This window comes from Bison bison, unplaced genomic scaffold (genome assembly GCF_000754665.1).
Source record: "Bison bison bison isolate TAMUID 2011002044 unplaced genomic scaffold, Bison_UMD1.0 scf7180017864274, whole genome shotgun sequence".
Classification (NCBI taxonomy): Eukaryota; Metazoa; Chordata; class Mammalia; order Artiodactyla; family Bovidae; genus Bison; species Bison bison.
Genome location: NW_011494846.1, coordinates 2,949,244 through 2,973,288, shown reverse-complemented (window position 1 = coordinate 2,973,288; position 24,045 = coordinate 2,949,244). Strand labels below are relative to the sequence as shown.

Sequence of the window (24,045 nt, the reverse complement as noted above, 5' to 3'; positions counted from 1 at the left end):
CAGTGGTAAAGAAGCCACTTGCCACTGCAGGGGCGTGGGGTCAATCCCGGATCCAGGAAGATCCCACGTGCTGTGGAGCAACTAAGCCCGTGCACCACAAGTATTGCGCCTGCGTGCCAGAGCCCAGGAGCCACAACCACTGAGTCTGCGCACCCTGGAGCCCACGCTCGGCAGCAAGAGAAGTCACTGCAATGAGAAGCCTGCGCACCGCAGCTGGAGACTAGCCCCTGCTCGCCACAACCAGAGAAAAGCCCGCGCAGCACCAAAGACCCAGCACAGCCAAAAATAGATTATTTTTTTCAAAGACAAATACAGTACCACTTATGTATGGAATCTAAAATATGACACAAACGACCTTATCTACAAAACAGAGACAGACCCACAGACACAGAGAACCAGGCATCTTGTGCCTGCCAAGAGGGAGGGGTTGGAGGGAGGCTAGACTGGGAGTTTGGGATTAGCAGATGCTAACTATTACACATAAAATGGGTAAACAACAGTGTCCTACTATATGGCACAGGGAACTATATTCAATATTCTGCAATACATCATAATGGAAAAGTATATATATGTGTGTGTAACTGAATCACTTTGCAGCGCAGCAGAAATTAACACACTGTAAATCACCATGCTTTAATAATTTTTTTAAAAGATGGCATTTCTTGTAATCTTTATTTCCTCTATATTTCTACCTTTTACTAGGCTAAATGTATTTGGTGGAGGGATTTTTCAAGCCTCAAAAAAATGCAATTTTTTGAATGACTTTGTTTAGATCTTTTCAAATAATGGTCTGACCATTCCTAAACTAACCATTCCTAAGCTAATGCATTAAAGCAACAAAATAAATCTGTGGATCAATGGATCCCTCTTTGTGGAGGGTCAGTGAAGTGGATGAGAGCTCTACTGACTGGGTGGAGACAAGCAGGGGGTTGGGGGTTACTCTGAATCAGCCCCACCTCTATCATTCTCTCCTCAAACTGGAGAAGTATGCTCTCTCAGTCTTTATCAATTACAACGGTTAAAACTTTGGCCCTGAGTAAAGAGATAACAGTGATTCCAGCCAACCTCACCACAGGACTTTTTTGTTTTTAGGTCCTGCCTGGGAAGCACTACAGAGTCCAGACTATTTTGGGTATGGACAGTGAACTCATCTGGTTCTTCAAATCCCTCCCCTTCCTCAGGGTTCATCAGGTACTGACTCTGATCTCTTCACTGGAACACAAGCTTGGGAGCCCTGAGGGAAAGGCCAAGCTATAAGCACAGATTAAGCTGAAGCTCCCCCCAAGGCACTGGGGTGGGAAAGGGGCGGACCGGGAATGCTGGGCCAACCCTGCATTCTTGGTGACTTCAGCGAGCCCTCACCCTCTGAGTCTCCACATTTTCTAAATGAGGGTGATCAAGGGAAGGCGTGGAACACAGGAGGTCAACAGGCCTTGGTTTCAGAGCTGGCTTTGCCCGCCACCAGCAGTGTGATGCTGAGCAAATCACTAAGGTCTCAAAGCTTCAGTCTCCTCACCAGGTGTGGTAATGTTATATGTCAACTTGACTCGGCTGTGGAGTGGCCTTTGGTCAAAAATTGTCCTGGGTGTTTCTGAGAGGGTGTTTTGGTGATAAGAGTGTGTGTGTGTTAAATCACTTCAGACGTGTCCAACTCTAGGCAATCCTATGGACTGTAGCCCACCAGGCTCCTCTGTCCATGGGGTTCTCCAGGTAAGAATACTAGAGTGGGTTGCCATACCCTCCTCCAGGGGAGCTTCCCAATCCAGGGACTGAACCCATGTCTCTTAAACTGGCAGGCAGATTCTTTACCACTGGTACTACCTGGGAAGCCCTTTGTGGATGAGATTAATATGCAAATCAGAGTAAAGCAGATTGCTCTCCCACATGTGGATGGGCCTCACCTAATCACTTGAAGGCTTGAGTAGCACAAAAAGGCTGAGACTTCCCCAAGGGAGAGGATTCTTCCTCAGTGACTGCCTTAGAACTGTGATACTGACTGCAACTGAAACACTGGCTCTCCCTGGCTCTCAGATCTTCGAACTCAAGCCTGGAACCACACAATCAGCTCTCCTAGGCCTCCAGCTTGCCAATTCACCTGACAGATCTTGCAATTTTTTTCAGTCTCATCATCACATGAACCAATTTATTTCCTTATAATAAATCTGCTGCTGCTGCTAAGTCGCTTCAGACGTGTCCGACTCTGTGTGACCCCATAGACGGCAGCCCACCAGGCTCCCCCGTCCTTGGGATTCTCCAGGCAAGAACACTGGAGTGGGTTGCCATTTCCCTCTCCAATGCATGAAAGTGAAAAGTGAAAGTGAAGTTGCTCAGTCGTGTCTGACTCCTAGCGACCCATGGACTGCTGCCTACCAGGCTCCTCCGTCCATGGGATTTGCCAGGCAAGAGTACTGGAGTGGGGTGCCATTGCCTTCTCCGTATAATAAATCTACTTCTATCTAAACACACATGTGCACACACACACACACACCCTACTGGTTCTGTTTCTCTGGAGAATTCTGACTAACACACCTGTCCAAAGAAGATAACAGCTACTTAATACCTAGACCATTCCAGGGATTAGACATTACAGATATACCATGCCCAGAAGATAAATGTTCAATACCTGACAGCCTCTAAAGCTGTTTCTACCTTTAAAATGCTTTGTGTCACGTCCCCAGCAGATGACAAGACAAAATGAACTGGTCACACCTTACTCTTCACCTATCCCAGGGAGGGTGGTTTGGATTTCTCAGCCCTCTGCCTCTCGGAAGCCCACATGGATCACAATAAATAGAAACCCAGCTCAAGTCCAGCCTCTTGGCGGTGGCCAACACCCTGCTGTGGCTTCTTTCCAAACTTCAGTAGCAAAGATGTGCAAATTCAGCGATTAAACCGTAAAATGAGGCAGCTGGAAGGAAACCAGACAAAGTGGCAGGATCCAAACAACTGACAGGTTTCCACTGGGTTTAGGACTCTAGGCAAGCGGGAAAAACCTGTTTGTGAAACTCCATTAGACAGATAGCAAAGAAAACAGCTGCTCTGAACCACAAGATGCTTAGCTGATCAGAGGAATGAGCTGAAGTCAGGGGTGCAGAACCTATGTAAGTCTGTGAACTTCATGGGGTCTCTGCTGGCTATAAATTGAATTTCTAGCCTTACCTACAAAAGCTCTGGCCATCAATGGAAAAGTAAGAACCTCAGAGCATCAGGACCACCAGCCTGGGCTGTCACTGTCCCTGACAAACTCAGAGAAGCTGTTTTGTGGGTGTCAAAAGATGGCTCTGGCACGTGGACCCAGCCTGTGTGTGCTGAGCCTCGACTCTAGAAGCCAGTGCCTCTCAAGCTTGAGAACAGACCCAGGTTACTCAGAGGGCTTGTTAATTTCACCTTCAGGGCTTCCCATTCACTAGGTCCGAGATGAGGCCTGAGAACTTCTCACAAGTTCTCAGCTGATACTGGCACTGCTGGTCTGGACACACACTTAGAGAACGGCTGACAGAAGCTATACATTAGAGGGTGCTGGGTAAGGAGATCCCAGGTTGATGTTCAGAGTGACTTGTGGTGCAAGTCACCACAAGCCTACCACCCCTACTCCCCCCAAAGTCCTATAACTAAGCAAGTATGAAATTTCCAGAAAGACACAAGTATGCAATCTCAGAGTAAGTCCACAGTAAAACGTCATTAATTTGAAGTTTAGAAATGGTAGCCATTGAAGGAATATATATAAGGTCTAAACTGTTATTAAGACTCCTGATGGTGAATGGAGACTTATGACTAATTACATATGGTGCTCTAGGGGCCAAACTGTGAAGAGTCTAATTCGACAGGATTGTGGGAATGTAAATTGATACATGCATTATGGAGAACAGTATGGGAATTCCTCAAAAATCTAAAAATAGAACTACCATATGACCCAGCAATCCCATTCCAGACATATAACCAGAGAAAACCATAATTCAAAAAGATACATGCACCCCAATGTTCATTTCAGCACTATTTACAATACCAGGACATGGAAGCAACCTAAATGTCCATTGACATATGAACGGATAAAGAAGACGTGGTACACACGCACAATCACACACAATGGAATATTACTCGGCCATAAAATGGACTGAAACTGAGCCATTTGCAGAGACACAGATGGACCTGTGTCAGAAGGGAAAATCAAATATCATATCTTAACGCATATACGTGGAATCGAGAAAAATGGTACGGACGAACTTATTTGCAAAGCAGAAATAGTCACAGACATAGAGAACAAATGTAGGGATACCAAGGGGGAAAGGAGAGGGTGGAATGGATTGGGAGATTGGGATTGACGTTTATACACTATTATGCATAAAACAGATAACTAGTGACAACCGACTGCATAGCACAGGAACCCCACTCAATGCTCTGTGTGACCTATGTGGGAAGGAAGAGGGGATATGTGTATCCATGTGGCTATGCTGTACAATAGAAACACAGCACTGTAAAGCAACTATACTTCAATAAAAACTTTTTCTTAATTAAACAGAATGGGGGCCAGGAATGTGTATGGTGAAAAGCTTCCCTGCTGTCATACAACCAGCCCAAGAGGCGGCTATGGTGAGCATTCAAGAACCACCCTGGAGGACAGCCCTGTTTGGTAACTCCAATGATGTCACTCCATAAATCAACTCACTCCGTAAATGTAGGATGCTGGCTCTATGTCAGCCTTTTATGCACAAATTGTTCAACAAATGGGTCTTAATTTGTTCACTGAGGCAAAAGATAAAAGAATGATATTGAGTGGAAGAACTTAGAACTGTTGTACATGCACGTTAAGTCACTTCAGTCATGTCTGACTCTGAGTGACCCTGTGGACGATAGCCCACCAGGCAAGAATACTGGAGTGGGTTGCTATGCCCTTCTGCAAGGGATCTTCCCAACCGAGGGATCGAAGCTGCATCTCATGCCTCCTGCACTGGCAGGCAGGTTCTTTACCACTAGCACCACCTGGGAAAGGACTCTATCAGCACCCGATAAATCTTTGGTCATTTATTCCAGCCCCGAGCACACAGTAGATGCTCAATGAGTACGAACTAACTGAATGGATGGATGGACGGAAAGCCTGGATGAGAAACCAGAAGGAGCACAGGAAGTGAGCGTGGGACCACGAATCAAAGACCTAGATCTTCATTTCGGTTTATCAAGTCATGTGGGGGAAGCACTGGCGGCAAGGCTCAGATGCTGTAGTAAAATCTGAAAGAGACTGTGTGCTCATAGGGATTTTTAAAGTATATTATATACCCTCAATACTGAAATCAGGTTGATTATATTCTTTGCAGCCGAAAATGGAGAGGCTCTATACAGTCAGCAAAAACAAGACTGGGAGCTGACTGTGGCTCATATCACAAATTTCCTATTGCAAAATTCAGACTTAAATTGAAGACAGTAGAGAAAACCACTATTCTGGTATGACCTAAATCAAATCCCTTATGATTATACAGTGGAAGTGACAAAGAGATTCAAGGGATTAGATCTGATAGAGTGCCTGAAGAACTACGGATGGAAGTTCCTAACACTGTATGGGAGGTGGTGATCAAAAACATCCCTAAGAAAAAGAAATGCAAAAAGGCAAAATGGTTGTCTGAGGAGGCCTTACAAATAGCTGAGAAAAGAAGAGAAGGGAAAGGCAAAGGAGAAAAGGGAAGATACACCCATTTGAATGAAGAGTTCCAAAGAATAGCAAGGAGAGATAAGAAAGCCTTAAGTGAACAATGCAAAGGAAATGAGGAAAATACTAGAATGGGAAAGACTAGAGATCTCTTCAAGAAAATTTGAGATACCAAGGGAACATTTAATGCAAAGATAGGCATAATAAAGGACTGAAATAGTAAGGACCTAACAGAAGCTGAAGATATTAAGAAGAGGTGGCAAGAATACACAGAAGAACTATACAAAAAAGGTCTTCATGACACAGATAACCATGGTGGTGTGATCACTCACCTAGAGCCAGACATCCTGGAGTGCGAAGTCAAGTGGGTCTTTGGGGGCATTACTATGAACAAAGCTAACAGAGATGACGGAATTCCAGCTGAACTATTTCAAAGCCTAAAAGACGATGCTGTGAAAGGGCTTCACTCAATATGCCAGCAAATTTGGAAAACTCAGCAGTGGCCACAGGACTGGAAAAGGTCAGTTTTCATTCCAATCCCAAAGAAAGGCAATGCCAAAGAATGCTCAAACTTCCACACAATTGCATTCATCTCACACTCTAGCAAAGTAATGCTCAAAATTCTCCAAGCTAGGCTCCTTCAACAGTCTGTGAATTGAGAACTTCCAGATGTGCAAGCTGGATTTAGAAAAGGCAGAGGAACCAGAAATCAAATTGCTAACATCCGCTGGACCATGGAAAAACCAAGAGAATTACAGAAAAACACCTGCTTCATTGACTACACTAAAGTCTTTGACTGTGTGGATCACAACAAACTGTAGAAAATTCTCCAAGAGATGGGACTACCAGGTCACCTTACCTACCTCCTGAGAAATCTGTATGCAGGTCAAGAAGCAACAGTTAGAACCAGACATGCAACAACAGACTGTTCCAAATGGGGGAAGGAGTACGTCAAGAGTGTACATTGTCACCCTGCTTATTTAACTTATATGTAGAGTAAGTCATGCAAAATGCCAGGCTGGATGAAGCACTAGCTTGAATCAAGATTGCTGACAGAAATATCAATAACCTCAGATATGCAGATGACACCACTCATACGGCAGAAATCGAAGAGGGACTCAAGAACCTCTTGTTGAAAGTGAAAGAGGAGAGTAAAACAGCTGGTTTAAAAATCAACATTCAAAAGACAAAGATTATGGCATCCAGTCCCATCACTTCATGGCAAATAGTTGGGGAAACAACGGAAACAGTGACAGACTTTATTTTTGGGGCTCCAAAATCACTGCAGATGGTGATTCCAGCCATGAAATTAAAAGACACTTGCTCCTTGGAAGAAAAGTTATGACCAACCTAGACAGTGTATTAAAAAGCAGAGACATTACTTTGCCAACAAAGGTCTGTCTAGTCAAAGCTTTTGTTTTTCCTGTAGTCATGTATGGATGTGAGAGTTGGACTATAAAGAAAGCTGAGTGCCAAAGAATTAATGCTTTTGAACTGTGGTGTTGGAGAAGACTCTTGAAAATCTCTTGGACTGCAAGGAGATCCAACCAGTCCATCCTAAAGGAAATCAGTCCTGAATATTCTTGGAAGGACTGAAGCTGAGACTCCAATACTTTGGCCACCTGATGCAAAGAGCCAACTCACTGGAAAAGTCCCTGATGCTGGGAAAGATTGAGGGCAGGAAGAGAAAGAGGCAACAGAGGATGAGATGAATGGATGGCATCATTGGCTCAATGAACATGAGTTTCCACAACGCCAGGGGACAGTGAAGGACAGGGAAGCCTGGCGTGCTGTAGCCCATGGGGTAGCAAAGAGTCAGACACGACTAAGCGATTGAACAACAACAAATTATGTCCTCAAAGCAGGTCCAGAAATCAAATCTCACTAGTTTCAATGCTGAACCAAAACCAATAACAGATCATTCCACCAGAATATGTTAATTTACTATACCCACTTTTTTTTTAACCAAAATATCCTGTCAATTATTTAATGTGAGAGCTTGGCTTAGCAACTGAACAAGTGAAAAGTACTGAAGATTTAATTTACTATATTTAATATGAGTCCATTGTTATAGCACTGCTAAAAACATGCCAAAAGTTCAGAATTTAGATATATATTATTAAATATATATAATTCACATGTTCATAGGATATATATACAGGCTTCCTTTATGGCTCAGCTGGTAAACAATCTGCCTGCAATGTGGGAGACCTGGGTTCAATCCCTGAGTTGGGAAGATACCCTGGAGAAGGCAAAGGCTACCCACTCCACTATTCTGGCCTGGAGAATTCCATGGACTGTACAGACCATGGGGTTGCGAAGAGTAGGACACGACTGAGAGACTTTCACTTTCAGGATATACATGTATAACTCACATAAACTGAAGCCATAGCTCTGTCCAAGTCCATCCAACTGTATCTGACAAGTTCTGCCCTGTTCTGAGCATCTCACCTAGAAGGAGACAGATGTGATGACTACTTGAATGATGGACATGTCAATAAAGGTAGAGGAGAATGACGGATAAAATGAGGGTTAAATTGACACAGATTCAATCTGTAACATGTAGTCGCTGAGTACTGGGGTGTTTTCCCTCGAGGAGCTCCATAACAGTGTTGTTAGATCACTGACTCTCTTCACCTCCATCCATATACCCCTCCACCTGCGTAATCTAACTTCTGCCCCCAGCATCGCACCGAATCGCGCTCACTACAGAAACCGGTGACCGGCCGGAGCACTGACAGCACTGCAGATGTGAATAGCCAAGATGAGGTCACCTTGGAGGAAGGTGGGCTCTAGTCCCATACGACTGATGTTCTTATAAAAAGGAGAAATCTGGACACAAAGGCAGCCGTGCATGCGGGGAGGATGCCCTGTGAAAACCAGAGCTCTGGTGCCCTTAGCTGAGCAACTACCAGAAACTCTGGAGGCTGGAACGGGGGTTTCCCTGGAGGCTTCGTGGCCCTGCTGACACCTTGATCTTAGACCTCTGACCTCCAGAAGAGTGAGACAATATACTTCTCTTATTTGTTCAGTTCAGTCACTCAGTCATGTCCAACTCTTTGCGACCCCCTGGACTGCAGCACACCAGGCCTCCCTGTCCATCAGCAACTCCCAGAGTTTACTCAAACTCATGTCCATTGCGTCGGTGATGCCATCCAACCATCTCATCCTCTGCCTTCTCCCTCTCCTCCCGCCTTCAGTCCTTCCCAGCATCAGGGTTTTGTCCAATGAGTCAGTTCTTTGCATCAGGTGGCCAAACTATTGGAGTTTCAGCTTCAGCAACAGTCCTTCCAATGAATATTCAGGACTGATTTCCTTTAGGATGGACTGATTGGATCTCCTTGCAGTCCAAGGGACTCTCAGGAGTCTTCTCCAACACCACAGTTCAAAAGCATCAATTCTTCAGTGCTCAGCTTTCTTTATAGTCCAACTCTCACATCCATACATGACTACTAGAAAAACCATAGCTTTGACTAGACAGACCTTTGTTGGCAAATAAGTCTCTGCTTTTTAATATGCTGTCTAGGTTTGTCATAACTCTTCTTCCAAGGAGCAAGCATCTTTTAATTTATGGCTGCAGTCACCATCTGTAGTGATTTTGGAGCCCAAAAAATAAAGTCTGTCACTGTTTCCCCATCTATTTGCCATGAAGTGATGGAACCAGATGCCATGATCTCTTGTTTTCTGAATGTTGAGTTTTAAGCCAACTTTTTCACTCTTCTCTTTCACCTTCATCAAGAGGCTCTTTGGTTCTTCTTCACTTCCGGCCATAAGGGTGGTGTCATCTGCATATCTGAGGTTATTGATACTTCCACCAGCAGTCTTGATTCCAGCTTGTGCTTCCTCTGGTAAGGGGCACTTTGTTACATCGAGCCCTAGCAAGCAAATACGTGACCCTCTCATTTTCTCAAAGCTCCCCATGTATCCCGTCATGATACGCACCACCTCCAGCTATTACTGACTACAGAGTAGTTGCTGACCAAGGAGCCGCCCCCGTCTCCGCAGTCCCTAGGCAGTAGGGCCTGTATCTCTGTTGAGTGTCACCATCACCGAACACTGCGAGCATGGTCCCCAGCTGGCTCCCGAGACTGCAGGGTCACCAACGAGGTGAAGGGTGGCCGGGGAGCAAGGGCCTCCCGGAAACGTCCCCTCCCAGCCCCGCCGGGACACTTACCGAGATGATGTGCCCCTTCAGGCCGTGGGCCGAGTCTGCGCACTCGATCACAGCGCTCAGCTGGGGGTAGCCCACCCCTGTCTTGGTGCGGGTGGTGCACACGGAACCTGGATGGAGGAGGAGGGGGACCCCAGAGAGAGATGGTTAGGGCTGAGCAGGACTCGAGACAATGAGCCTCCTCTCCCATCACACAGCCCTACCCCCATTTCCTGGGGGCAGAGCAGCCCCCCGCAGCTCAGCAGAGGTGGGTATAACCGCTGTCCTGGCCACTCATCCCTTCTGGGCCATATCACCCTCATCTGCTCAAGTCCAGGACACACCCCACTACACCGGTCACCATCACTCTCCACGACATCAGCTCCCTCTTACTGACTTCCCAGCCTCCAACTCCACTCCTTCCCACCTTCCCTCACTTCCCACACAACCACAAGGGACCTTCAGATGCCTCCCATGGCCTTGACCCTCCTTGACCTTCAACTTCTGTCAAATGACTCACTTCTCTAAGCCTCAGTGTGTCGCTTAAAAGGTTGAAATGAAAGCATTGACCTCATGGGGCTGTGATGGAGATGAAATGGCATGAGGGATGAAGACTGCCCAGCCTCCAGTAATCCGCTGAGCAAAGGAGGCCGATGCTCAGGGCATGCTAGCAGCCACCCTCTGCCTCGGCTCTGGCCTCTACACACGCCAGCCTCCCGGTCCAGCCTCCCTCTGCCTCGGCTCTGGCCTCTACACACGGCAGCCTCCCGGTCCTCACCCTCTCCTGGTCCATCTCTCACCCTGTCCAGCCCGGCCTCTGAGGTGAGCTTCCACTGCAGAACTCAAACCAGCCACCTTGATGCCTTCATCCCCCCTGACCTCTGCCCTCCCCATGGTCAACTCCAGTTCTAGTTCACTGTCTGCAGTGCATTAGCCCAGTTAGGTCCAGGCCAAATTAGACGGGCCTCTCCAGCACATCTCCGTGCTCAAACCTCCCCTTCCCTCCCAGCAGACCAGCGCCCGCTCCGAGGCCACCCAGCTCACACTCTGTACTGTCTACCCGCCTGTCCCCTCTTCTCTCTGCCCGCCCTGCTCGGCACCCCCCAGCCTTGCAGACCTTTCCATTCCTCCCACCTCAGGGATCCCCTGTACGTGATGTTCTGTCCCCCGAGCGCTCCCCTCTGCACCAACCCCCTGGTCTGGCCAACCCTTTCTCATCTTCCAGGCTTCAACTTCAATGTCACTGCCTCAGGCACGTTGTTCGTCACAGCGTCATTTCAAAAACAGCATTTAAGTCATTATTTGTGTAAGAACTGAGGATCTGTTTTCTCTGCTGGAGGGTAAGCTCCGTGGATATTCATTGTTGTGGATCCAGCACTGAGAACATAGCTTTGTGTATAATAAGGCCTCTATAAATAGTCACTGAAAGAATGCGTGAACTCAAGAATGAATGAGTCACGTCCCTGTCTCCACCGCTTCACCACTCACTCACTCACTCCGTCCCTCCTGCCTGTCTGGGGGTGTTGCCTATGAGCCCGTGTAAAAGCTGGGCATGAACTCCTCCACTCCCACCAGACTCGTGCAAAGCCTCTGCCTCCTCTCCTTTTCCCCCACCATCACCAGTGGCTTCCCAGCTGCCCACAAACCTCTCCCGACAGGTCAAGAGCCAAGGCTATATATATACTCTGAGGCCTGGCTCCGGCAGAGACACCGAGACCAGGGGAGCTGCCTCCCCCCACATCCAGTTGCAGGGAGGAGCCGTCTTCTTCTGTCCATCCTTACAACACAGCCACTCACTCCCTGGGGGCTGTGGCACTTCCCTCCCGACCAAGGCACCCCTGCCCCAGACACGCACTGTGCGAGGCACAACTGGAGCTTTACAACCTCTGGTTCTGGTTCAGAATCGGCCTTTCTCCTTTCCCACTCCACTGCGAGATCCTGGTGGGCAGGGACTCAGCTGCAGTGGCCTGGAGCTCTGCATGGGTGGGGGACAAGGCGGGGGAGTGGTCCTGATGAACCCCCAGGTTAAAAGGAGAAACTGGGTACCCACTTCCTCCCAGCCCCGGTGGCCGTGGGGCACATTTTTAATGCTTTTCTCCCCCAGGTCCCAGGAGTTGTTCTATGATGAACCTTATTTAATGCTGTCACCCGCGCTTCCCTGGTGGAGCTCAGTAGTAAGGAGCTGAGCCAAGGCAGGAGACACAAGTTTGACCCCCGGTCCAGGAAGATCCCACGTGCCGGGGAGCAACTAGGCCCGTGTGGTACAACTACTGAGCCTGTGCTCTACAGCCCGGGAGCCCTTACTACTGAGCCCACGTGCCTGGAGCCTGCGCTCCGAAACAAAAGCCCCCACAATGAGAAGCCCCTGCAGCATGACTAGAGAGTAGCCTCCGTCTACCAAAACTTGAGAAGAGCCTGCACAGCAACAAACACCCAGCACAGCCAAAAATAAAGATAAAATTATTTAAAGAAAAAAAAAATGCTTAGGGCCTTTTACAAGCCTACAGGGCTCTCCTTCCTGAAGAGTCTCTTCCTGCCCATCCAGGTCCCTCAAGGCTGACGACTGTGCCAGGTCACAACACAACCAAGTTTTCTGCCTCCCTCGCAGATTATGGTTTGCTTCCTTTTTTGGTAGTGTCTTCTGAGAGCATGGTATTTGTTAAAAAAAAAAAAAAAAAAACTTTGCTGTTTTTTTTTTATTCCCAAGTGAAAATGTATATCTCTTTTCCTTCTCTCCCATTTTAGTGTTTGGTTAGTCATGGATGTGCGAGGAGGAATTTTTAATATGAAGAAATTAAAAATAAGGAAGTTCATGCACCTGTCTGGCCAAAAGGGAAGGTCAGCATCAAGTGGCCCTGAGAGAAACAGATCTACCCAGAAGACGGTAGAAAGGCGCCACCTTATTCCTCCACTCAGAATGCCACTGCTGGCCCTGGGAGAGAAGGCCTGGGAGGATGCAGCAAAATCTGAGCTGGATATGTATCAGCTGAAGAGCCAAAGGTGATAACTGCCTGGGCCATGAGTCAAGTTCAAATGTGGCCTCAGCTGCATGCTTATTTGTAATGTTTGGGGTCCCTCAAACATTCACATAAACTGGAGTCATTCACATCCATTAACTGTCCCTGTGAGCTCTTCATCCCTCACCTTCCTCTTCGAGGTGAATGGGATCATTCATGACTCTCATTCTTTTCTTCCACAGGAATGTTCTGAAACCAAGACCTTATTTGAATCGAACCACATTCAAGTTCATTCAGAAATTCCCAGAGGCATCAGAAAGCAGCTCAGTGATATTTCTATTCAGGAGCCTCTTCTGATCAGAAGCTCAACAATACTTCCAAAAGAAATGTGCTTTAAACCTGTGGCTGGATCATTCCTGAGGTCCCTTCTGGGCATCTCCCAGTGTTAGACCCCAATCCTCCCAGCAAGTCTTACCTGGTCCAATTCCCACTTTGATGATATCTGCTCCAGAAAGAATAAGCTCTTCTACCATCTCTCCCGTCACCACGTTCCCTGCCTGGGATAGAAAGAATATAGCTCATGATCATGAACTACCCCAGGAGGAACAAAGGTGAGTGATGGAGGAGCCCCACACCTGAACACGAGGAGGAGCCGGTTCTGAGGCCACCAGGCAGCCAAGGGGACAAAAGTAAAACACAGGAGAAGACAAGGGCCCAACCCCTGAATCAACTTTCAGCCAGTTGGTGGCTTAGGGTTTTCTCCAGGTTTCCTTTCTTCTCAATTAACTGTGATGGTGTGATCACTCACAGAGAGCCAGACGTCCTGGAGTGTGACGTCAGCTGGGCCTTAGGAAGCATCACCACCAACCAAGCAAGTGGAGGTGATGGAATTCCAGCTGAGCTATTTTAAATCCTAAAAGATGCTGCTGCTAAAGTGCTGCACTCAGTATACCAGCAAATTTGGAAACAACCCTAAATAACAACAATTATCAAGAACACAGAATTGGACACCCCAGGCTACCTCTGGGTGAGCTGACAGCATGAGGAATTTACAGAACTACATGACTTTGGAACTCCAAGAGACCTTGGTCTTTCCAGGTCAGGCAAGACAAACTCTTACGGAGAACCCAAACATATAAAATAAGCAATGAAACGCTCTCTCAGCTGATTAAAATGTTAATTGTGGTTCACAGTTTGTAAAACCCCTGAAGAACTTCTATGGAACCAATAGAACCCAGAATTAGGGACTACTGGTCACCTCACAGTTGGGAAAATGCCTAGGTATCCCAACCTAAAGGAAATCAGTCCTGAATATTCATTGGAAGGACTGATGCTGAAGCTGAAACTCCAATACTTTGGCTACGTGATGCCAAGAACTGACTCTTTCGAAAAAACCCTGATGCTGGGAAAGACTGAAGGCAGGAGAAGGAGGGACAACAGAGGATGAGATGCTTGGATGGCATCACTGACTTGATGGACATGAGTCTGAGCAAGCTCCAGGAGTTGGTGATGGACAGGGAAGCCTGGCATGCTGCAGTCCACGGGGTTGCAAAGAGTCGGACACGACTGAGCAACTGGGGTGAACTAAACCCATCCTAGGGTCAGTGGTTCCCACTGAGATATGAAAAGGCAGATGAACCCCAAACCCCAAAGGCACCTTGGGGACTGGTACATACTTCATTTTCAGAACAACATGAAACTGTGGTCCTAAGAATAAACCCATAAGCCAGGAAGTGGTAGAAACTAAAAACCAGACGGATGCATCTGGTTTGAAAACAGTGCATGTTCTTTCACTGCAGGAGCCTGGGAACATGAAAATAGCCCTTTTTATTACAACTCACTGGCCTGTGGATTCTTCAGTTGGTGCATAGAATACTTGGCAGGATGCCTGTCTGAATGTTCACAACTGTGCACAGTCTTATTTTGGGCAGTGCATCCCTAACTCATACAACTTGTTTTTTGTCACTGAAGCCCCAAAAGTGTCTTTTCACTGAATTGATTCCAAGGGGAATTTTTCTTTCTCCACCTGGAAAACATGACTTTTAACTTTGTATAGAAGCATCTTCAAAAGGGGTGATGAGGATGGCTCAAAGTTATTTAATCCCAACAGCATTTGACAATGGAAAATGCTAGCCCAGAGAAAGGATAGGAACATATGAGAATACAGTATATGATAAAGACGGCATTTCATGTCACAGAGGAAAGGAACAATATTTCAATAGAAATATTGAAATTTGGGGGGAAAGGGATCTTTTGGAAACAGATATGGATTATCACTCATACCTTGCACCAAAATAAGCTTCAGATAAATTAAAAGTTGTCTCCTCCCAGATTTAGAGGAAAACTGAATACTCGTAATACACATACAAGTGAAAAAACATAAAGACAGATCTGTCTACATGAAAGTTAAAAACCTGCATAAACACACACTCATACATATAATCAACAAAATTAATAACCTGCTGGAGAAAAGATTTACAATTACGAAGAAGACTAACATTATGAGAGCTTTTCCAAATCTACAAGAAAAATGCAAGCACCGCACAGAATAACTTCCGAAGGACATGAACTGACGAGAGAAATAACAGTGGCCAATAAACACAGGGAACGTGTTTAACCTTCACAGCAATCAAATCTCAATGAAGACATCAGCAAGCTACCACTTTTCACTTAACAAATTGTCAGTGATTATAAAAACTAAATGCTGAAAACAGACACTCATTCTCTGCCAGTGGAATGCCTACTCCAGTACAAGTTTTCCTAGAAAATAATTTGCCCATATACAGAAATGAAAAGTATGTATATCCTTTGATCCAATAACTTCCAGGATTTTCTCTCCAGGCAATCATTATGGATGAGGTCAAAGATTTAACTACAAACATGTATTACTGTTAACAGTGCAAAACTGCAAATATATTCCCCCAAAGGGGAATGGTTCAACAATCTCTGGCCAACCCGTGTGATGTTTATAAGATTGGTTTGATGCCATGGGAAAATGCTTAAATGCTTTCAGTATAATGTTAGGAGAAACAGAAGGAAATAGTAAGATCTCAGTTTTGTTAAACGAGTATACGTATGCTACTGCTGCTGCTGCTGCTAAGTCGCTTCAGTCGTGTCCGACTGTGCGACCCCAGAGACGGCAGCCCACCAGGCTCCTCCGTCCATGGGATTCTCCAGGCAAGAGTACTGGAGTGGGGTGCCACTGCCTTCTCCAAAGTATACGTATAGATGGAAATATACACCAAAATGCTGATAAAACATGTCCTGGTGAGGGAATATTCTGACTCTTATCAATAATTCCTTACAATTTCTTGAGTTTGACAGTAGAAACTGCATTACTTTTACAATTGAAAGTTATAGTTTCTGTTTTCTTAGGGTTTTTTTTTTCTCCTAAGCATACAACTCTGAACCTGGAAAAAAACTTAGTAGGAATCCAAGAAGGGCTTCCCTGGTGGCTCAGCATAAAGAATCTGCCTGCAGTGAAGGAGCTGCAGAAGACACAGGTTCGATCCCTCGGTCGGGAAGATTGCCCTGGAAGAGGGCAGAGGAACCCATTGCAGTACTCTTCCCTGGAGAATCCCATGGACAAAGGAGCCTGGCAGATACAGTGCATAGGGTCGCAGAGAGTCAGACACAACTGAAGTGACTTAGCATGCACACAGGAACCCAAGAAACAGCAGGCCAAGCTCTCATTCTTCCTCCCTGGTTGACTTGCTAAAAATTCAAAATAAATTTTACAAATAAAAATCAATTAGAAGTTAAAAATAAAACACCTAAAGAAGCTACTCGAAGCTCCCTACAAGGTTTCACTTTCACTGTGGATTTCTCTCTCCATTCTGGTACTGCCTACAGACCAGTTTAAGAGGGTTCACTTTATACCAAAGAAGTCAATTCAAATCACCTCAGATGGACATAGCAAGTATAACCATGTGAGGTCAAGGTAGGTTTAAAAGTGTGGAGGGAGCTGATGCCATTAAGAGCCCAGGGGCTTCTCAAGGTGTCCCCATGTCCCCTGAGCTGCCTTTGGGGCTCCTGAACCAGAGGCGGGCACCACAAAGAGGACTGAGCATGGAAAAACCCAGAGTGATGACGAAAAGCCTCCAGCCCGAGGACCACACAACAAGAATGCTGATGACCAGGAGAGGACGGTGAGTGTCCCCTTGCAGAACAAAAACCTATCCAAGTTTGAAACCAAGATGGGCAAACACAAAAGCTGAAAGGAGAAGTCACGTTCAGAAACACGAGAGGCCCCGGGAGTATGGTCAGGCTCTGGGGGAAGCCCAGCCCACAGCACAGGCAGCCGGCGGGCTCGGGGTGGGATGCGCTGGGGTGGGGGTGGGTAGTTGGCCGGGGGTGATTAGCGAGCAGTCGGCTTATCTTGGCCAGAAACAGCTTCTGTGGGGAGTGGATACCAGAGGCTCAGAAGGTAGCAGCACGTCCAGCTCGGTCATGACAGGGGCAGCCAGGACAAATAGAAGCCGCAGACCCTAGCTGGGTCCCAGTGCAGACAGGCAGAGATTTCTGTTAGGGCCCCTCTCCCCAGGGAGGCCAAGCACTGTCCGGACACCACCTCCTGCGCCTGTGTCCAGGGCAGGTGGGAGGGCCCAAAGAACACATAAAAGGAACAAAACGAACATTTCACGTACTTCTGTACCATTTAAAAAAGGCCTCTAGGGGCCTCCCTGGTGGCTCAGTGGTTAAGAATCCCCCTGCCAAGGCAGGAGACGTGGCTTCCAATCCTGGTCCAGGAAGATCCCACAGGCCGAGAAGTGACTAAGCCTCTGTGCCACAAGTACTGAAGCCTGAGCACCCTAGAGCTCAGCTCTGCAACGAGAGAAGCCACCATATGAGATGTCCGCCAGCCGCAACTAGAGAAAAGCCCGCGCAGCAATGAAGACCCAGCACAGCCAAAAATTAAATAAATTTTTTTTTTAATTAAAACTTTTAAAAATAAATTAAAAAGTCTTCTGGGAAAAATCCAACCCCAATTCTTCCAGTTCTCCTTTGGACCCAGACATCCATGGCAAGATAACTTCAGAAAGCTGGGGCTGACTGAACGCCCTCCCACTCACTGGGTAATTTTAAGAAAATCATATCCACTCCAAGTCTCCATTTATCCTGCTATAAAGCGGGGCTGATCAGACCCACCTGTCCTTGTCACTGGAGGGTTTACAAAGGAGTTTCACCAATATCCATCTCCAGAACTTTTTCATCATCCCAAACTGAAATTTTATACCCATTAAACAATAAGTTTTCTACCCACTTTTTACTGCCTCTTCAGAAGTCTTTTGCCAAGAAAAATCCTTTCTGTAGAATGAGAAAATTTGGAAAACTCAGCAGCAGCCACAGGACTGGGAAAGGTCAGTTTTCATTCCAATCCCAAAGAAGGGCAATGCCAAGGAATGTTCAAACTACTGTACAACTGCACTCATCTCACATGCTAGCAAGGTAATGCTTAAAATCCTTCAAGTTAGGTTTCAACAGCATGTGAACTGAAAACTTCCAGATGTACGAGCTGGATTTAGAAAAGGCAGAGGAACCAGAGATCAAATTGCCAACATCCGCTGGACAGAAAAAGCAAGAGAATTCTAGAAAAAGATCTACTTCTGCTTCATCGACTACGCTAAAGCCTTTGTGTGGATCACAACAAACTGTGGGAAATTCTTAAAAGAGATGGGAATACCAGACCACCTTACCTGTCTCCTGTGAAACCTGCATGCAGGTCAAGAAGCAACAGTTAGAACCAGACATGGAACAACAGACTGGTTCCAAACTGGGGAAGGAGTAGGTCAAGGCTATATGTTGTCACCCTGCTTATTTAACTCACATGCAGAGTACATCATGAGAAATGCCCGGCTGGATGAAGCACAAGCTGGAATCAAGATTGCCAGGAGAAATATCAATAACCTCAGATATGCAGATGACACCACACTAATGGTAGAAAGTGAAGAGGAACTAAAGAGCCTCTTGATGAAAGTGAAAGAGAGTGAAAAAGTTGGCTTAAAGCTCAACATTCAGAAAACTAAGATCATGGCATCTGGTTCCATCACTTCATGGCAAATAGATGGGGAAACAATGGAAACAGTGACAGACTTTATTTTCTTGGGCTCCAAAATCACTGCAGATGGTGACTGCAGTCTTGCAATTAAAAGACGCTCACTTCTGGGAAGAAAAGCTATGGCAAACCCAGACAGCACATTAAAAAGCAGAGACATCACTTTGCCTACAAAGGTCCATATAGTCAAAGCTATGGTTTTTCCAGTAGTCATGTACGGATGTGAGAGTTGGACCATAAAGAAGACTGAGTGCAGAAGAAATGATGCTTTTGAACTGTGGTGCTGGAGAAGACTCTTGAGAGTCCCTTGGACTGCAAGGAGATCAGACAAGTCAATTCTAAAGGAAATCAACCCTGAATATTCATTGGAAGGACTGATGCTGATACTGAAGCTTCAATACTTTGGCCACCTGATGCAAACAGCTGACTCACTGGAAAAGACCCTGATGCTGGGAAAGGCTGAGGGCAGGAGGAGAAGGCGATGACAGAGGATGAGATGGTTGGATGGCATCACCAACTCGATGAACATGAGTTTGAGTAGACTCCAAGAGACAGCAAAGGACAGGGAAGCCTGGCGTGCTACAGTCCATGGGGTCACCAAGAGTCGGACAGGACTGAGCAACTGAGCACCAGCCAACAGCAGCAGACTGAATCTGGCCTGAGGGCCAACTCCTAACAGAAAGTGCTGGAACATCAATGCCAGAGTCTTCCCCCATGCACCCGAGGATCTCTCTCTATTTACCTGGGCATCCCAGGGAGTAGGAGATGCCACCAAGGCAATAACCACCTTTCACATGAAAAACACAAGCAACCAAATTTACTGCGTGACTCTCGAAGACACACATCAGCTGAATCTTGGGGGCCCTTCCTAGCTCCTACCGCAGTTTCAGTTTACATCAGTTCCAAAGAGAGGATGAACCAGAAAATCTAGGCTAACTTGGCCTGAGAGGGCATCTGGGAGGTAAATTCTGGTGCCCACGGCCGCCACCTTTGAGAACACTGAAGAGCATCACCTGCCTCACCCTCCTGCCTCCCCAGGAAGAGGCATAGAGCAGGCAGGGCCCCCGTGTGACTCAGAACCTTGTCTGACCATGAAATGCTGGAGAAAAGGATCCAGACAGGTGTCTGAGCCACTGGTCACACAGAGAAAGGCCAAGGATGTGCCCACAGCTTCCCAGGGGTCTGCCAACAGTGGCTGACTTGACATTGCCCAGCGGAGCAGAGCTAGTCTCCTCTGAACAGATTAGGTGTCACAAGCCTGTGTCCTCAGGGCCAGATCAGAAAGAGCCACCAGCACAAAAGCACCTCCCAGACCCAACCTGGGTTTTGCAGGTGGCTCTCGTGGTAAAGAATCTGCCTGCCAACGCAGGAGACACAGGACACCGTGGGTTTAATCTCTAGGTTGGAAAGAGCCCCTGGAGGAGGAAATGGCAACCCACTCCAGTATTCTTGCCTGGAAAATTGAATGGACAGAGGAGCCTGGTGGGCTACAGTCCATAAGGTCGGACACGATTGAACCCACAAAAGAGACCCAACATAGGAACCTCTCCGTCACAAGGAGCCTGAGCTGGGAGGGGGTCTGGCTGCAGCAGGGTGCAATGGGGGGGCCTGGAAAGGGGGATTCCAGACCCTGGGGACACACCATCTAGCTCAGTCCCACCTCTCACTGGCTGTGTGAACATCAAAAAGTTTCTTGACCCCTCTAAGCTGAAGCCTCCCACCAACTAAAGTAGGTGCTCTTAGCCTTACTCGAGCACGAGTTATCACAAAAGACAAGTGCCTGGTCCTTGCTAGTGCCTCTTTCCACAGTCCCTGGAATCCACCCAAGAACACACCATTCCCATGCCTCTCAGAAAGCCACCAGGCAGAGGCCCAGAGGACTTGTCACACTCTAACACTCAGCACCTTCACTAGCCCCTTTTCTGCCAGTGACGTTCTCTAAACATCGCCGCTTCCTCCCTCCTGACCTGCAGTGGTGCTTTCCTTAGGTGAAAGGTAAGAAGCAAAGGGTCCACGTGAATCCCAGATGTGCTGGGCAATGGGAGCAGCAAGCCTGGAACTGGGGCTCTGCCAAGACGCTTCTGAGCCGCCCTTCCGTTCACTGCAGAGTAACCATCAGGACAGCACTCAGCATCCCCTAAGTTATCTACCTTTCATTTCCTCATCAGTGGACAAGCACATCCTCACAACACCTCCAAATGCCACGAGAAAAATTATCTTCCTAAAGACCAAGGGTGTTAAGAGTACTGGAGGTTTCCACGTGAACCTGAGGGGTCAGTGTAGGTAAAGCAGCCAGGGGAGAAAGGCTAGAGCCTCCTGCTCATCACTGGGGAGACCAATCCCAACACTGGGAACGCCCCCTGGGCAGTCGGCAGGCGCTGCAGAGGAACACTGAAAAGTGTCACCCCGCACCCCCCCGACGCTGCCTCGCCGGGGAAGAGGCACAGAGCAGGCGGGGCCTCCGTGTGGCTCAGCACCCCTGGGTGCCCAGGGGGCGTGGGAACTCAGTGTCACTCTCCCCCTCCCCACCTCACCCCCACCCAGCAGCCCCCAGGCACTGCACTAGGCCTTTTCCCTGCCCTGCCAGCCCACCTCCTTCCTGCATCGCCCGTCTCCCCTGCTCCTCTCCCTGGAGCTGGAAGCCAGGCTCCACAACAGGCAGCCTGCTCAGCCCTGGGTACAGCCAGCTGTGAGCTAAACTCACCAGCAACCGTGTGCAGGGTGCACTGGGAGCTCTGGGGCGCTGGGGCATTTCTGCTCTCACTGTCCTTATTTCAAAAAGTGGCTCATGTTTTCTCCTTCTTCTTAAAACTAATATACACCCCCTCATCCCACCCCCATTTCTCTTCTCCATCAGCCTCCCGCCTCTCGTTCAGATCCCAGAGCACGTGCCCTCAATGGTACTTGCCCACTTGCCACTGGGTGACTACTGCACCCTTACCATCAGCCCATCTGATCCCCATGATGACACTCCAACCATTTTTATCTCGACCAGCTTTTCACAAGGAGAAGAATGAGCTTCGGGAGGTAGGCGATGTCCCCAACGTGGTTCAGCTGAACCATGGTGCTCATATGGCCACACCGACATCAGGGACCCTCAGCGATGTTAATGCTGGTACAATCAGCATGCAGGTAGAGCAAGAGGTCAAGGGCAAGGGAGGTGCCTGGGAAACAGGCTTAAGATTCACCCCAGGAAAAAAAAAAAAAAGGATTCACCCCAGGAACAGTATATGACCCCACAGCTTCCACAAAACGATGTGGGCCATCGCAATGGACTACAGAGGCAAAGGCCCAGAAGATATGCAGTAGAATCACCATTTATACGAGGTTCAAAAATAGGCAAATTAAGTGCTGTCCTTTAGGAACGCATTGGTAGATGGCAAAACCAGGGACACTCGAGGAAGGAAAAGAGCACCAAGAAGGGTGGGGCTTTTGTCCGAGGTGGGAAGAGGGGCTGCAGAGTACAGGTGCGCTGAAGTGCCCCTGCTTTTATGACTGTTTATTAAACACCCGTGGATGTTTAATGGCTTTGGATGGAGGCAACGCAAAAACAATACCCAGTTGTGGATGTGACTGCTGATAGAAGCAAGGTCCGATGCTGTAAAGAGCAATATTGTATAGGAACCTGGAATGTCAGGTCCATGAATCAAGGCAAACTGAAAGTGGTCAAACAGGAGATGGCAAGAGTGAACGTCGACATTCTAGGAATCAGCGAACTAAAATGGACTGGAATGGGTGAATTTAACTCAGATGACCATTATATCTACTACTGCAGGCAGGAATCCCTTAGAAGAAATGGAGTAGCCATCATGGTCAACAAAAGAGTCCGAAATGCAGTACTTGGATGCAATCTCAAAAATGACAGAATGATCTCTGTTCGTTTCCAAGGCAAACCATTCAATATTACCGTAATCCAAGTCTATGCCCCAACCAGTAACGCTGAAGAAGCTGAAGTTGAATGGTGCTATGAAGATCTACAAGACCTTTTAGAACTAACACCCAAAAAAGATGTCCTTTTCATTATAGAGGACTGGAATGCAAAAGTAGGAAGTCAAGAAACACCTGGGGTAACAGGCAAATTTGGCCTTGGAATACAGAATGAAGCAGGGCAAAGGCTAATAGAGTTTTGCTGAGAGAACGCACTGGTCATAGCAAGCACCCTCTTCTAAAAACACAGGAGAAGACTCTACACATGGACATCACTAGATGGTCAACACCGAAATCAGACTGATTATATTCTTTGCAGCCAAAGATGGAGAAGCTCTATACAGTCAGCAAAAACAAGACTGGGAACTGACTGGCTCCGATCATGAACTCCTTATTGCCAAATTCAGACTGAAATTGAAGAAAGTAGGGAAAACCACTAGACCATTCAGGTACGACCTAAACCAAATTCCTTATGATTATACAGTGGAAGTGAGAAATAGATTTAAGGGACCAGATCTGATAGAGTGCCTGATGAACTATGGAATGAGGTTCGTGACATTGTACAGGAGACAGGGATAAAGACCATCCCCACGGAAAAGAAATGCAAAAAAGCAAAATGGCTGTCTGGGGAGGTCTTACAAATATCTGTGAAAAGAAGAGAAGCGAAAAGCAAAGGAGAAAAGGAAAGATATAAGCCTCCAAATGCAGAGTTCCAAAGAATAGCAAGAAGAGATAAGAAAGCCTTCCTCAGCAATCAATGAAAAGAAATAGAGGAAAACAACAGAATGGGAAAGACTAGAGATCTCTTCAAGAAAATTAGAGATACCAAGGGAACATTTCATGCAAAGATGAGCTCGATAAAGGACAGAAATGGTATGGACTTAACAGAAGCAGAAGATATTAAGAAGAGATGGCAAGAATACACAGAAGAACTGTACAAAAAAGATCTTCACAACCAAGATAATCACGATGGTGTGATCACTCACCTAGAGCCAGACATCTGGAATGTGAAGTCAAGTGGGCCTTAGAAAGCACCACTACGAACAGAGCTAGTGGAGGTGATGGAATTCCAGTTGAGCTACTTCTAATCCTGAAAGATGATGCTGTGAAAGTGCTGCACTCAATATGCCAGCAAATCTGGAAAACTCAGCAGTGGCCACAGGACTGGAAAAGGTCAGTTTTCATTCCAATCCCAAAGAAAGTCAATGCCAAAGAATGCTCAAACTACCGCACAATTGCACTCATCTCACACGCTAGTAAAGTCATGCTCAAAATTCTCCAAGCCAGGCTTCAGCAATACGTGAACCATGAACTT

The 24,045-nt window shown here is 47.1% G+C and overlaps 1 protein-coding gene across 1 annotated transcript in view; it reads right to left on the bottom strand.

Annotated features, from left to right (window-relative positions):
• GMPR (guanosine monophosphate reductase) overlaps positions 1 to 24,045 on the bottom strand; it is a gene marked incomplete at its 5' end in the record, with an annotated part of 60,668 nt that overhangs the window by 13,889 nt on the left and 22,734 nt on the right. Inside the window, 2 exons of the mRNA XM_010848828.1 lie at positions 9,816 to 9,922; positions 13,224 to 13,305. Of these exons, the coding sequence (XP_010847130.1) occupies positions 9,816 to 9,922; positions 13,224 to 13,305 (189 nt within the window). The remainder of the gene's footprint in view (positions 1 to 9,815; positions 9,923 to 13,223; positions 13,306 to 24,045) is intronic.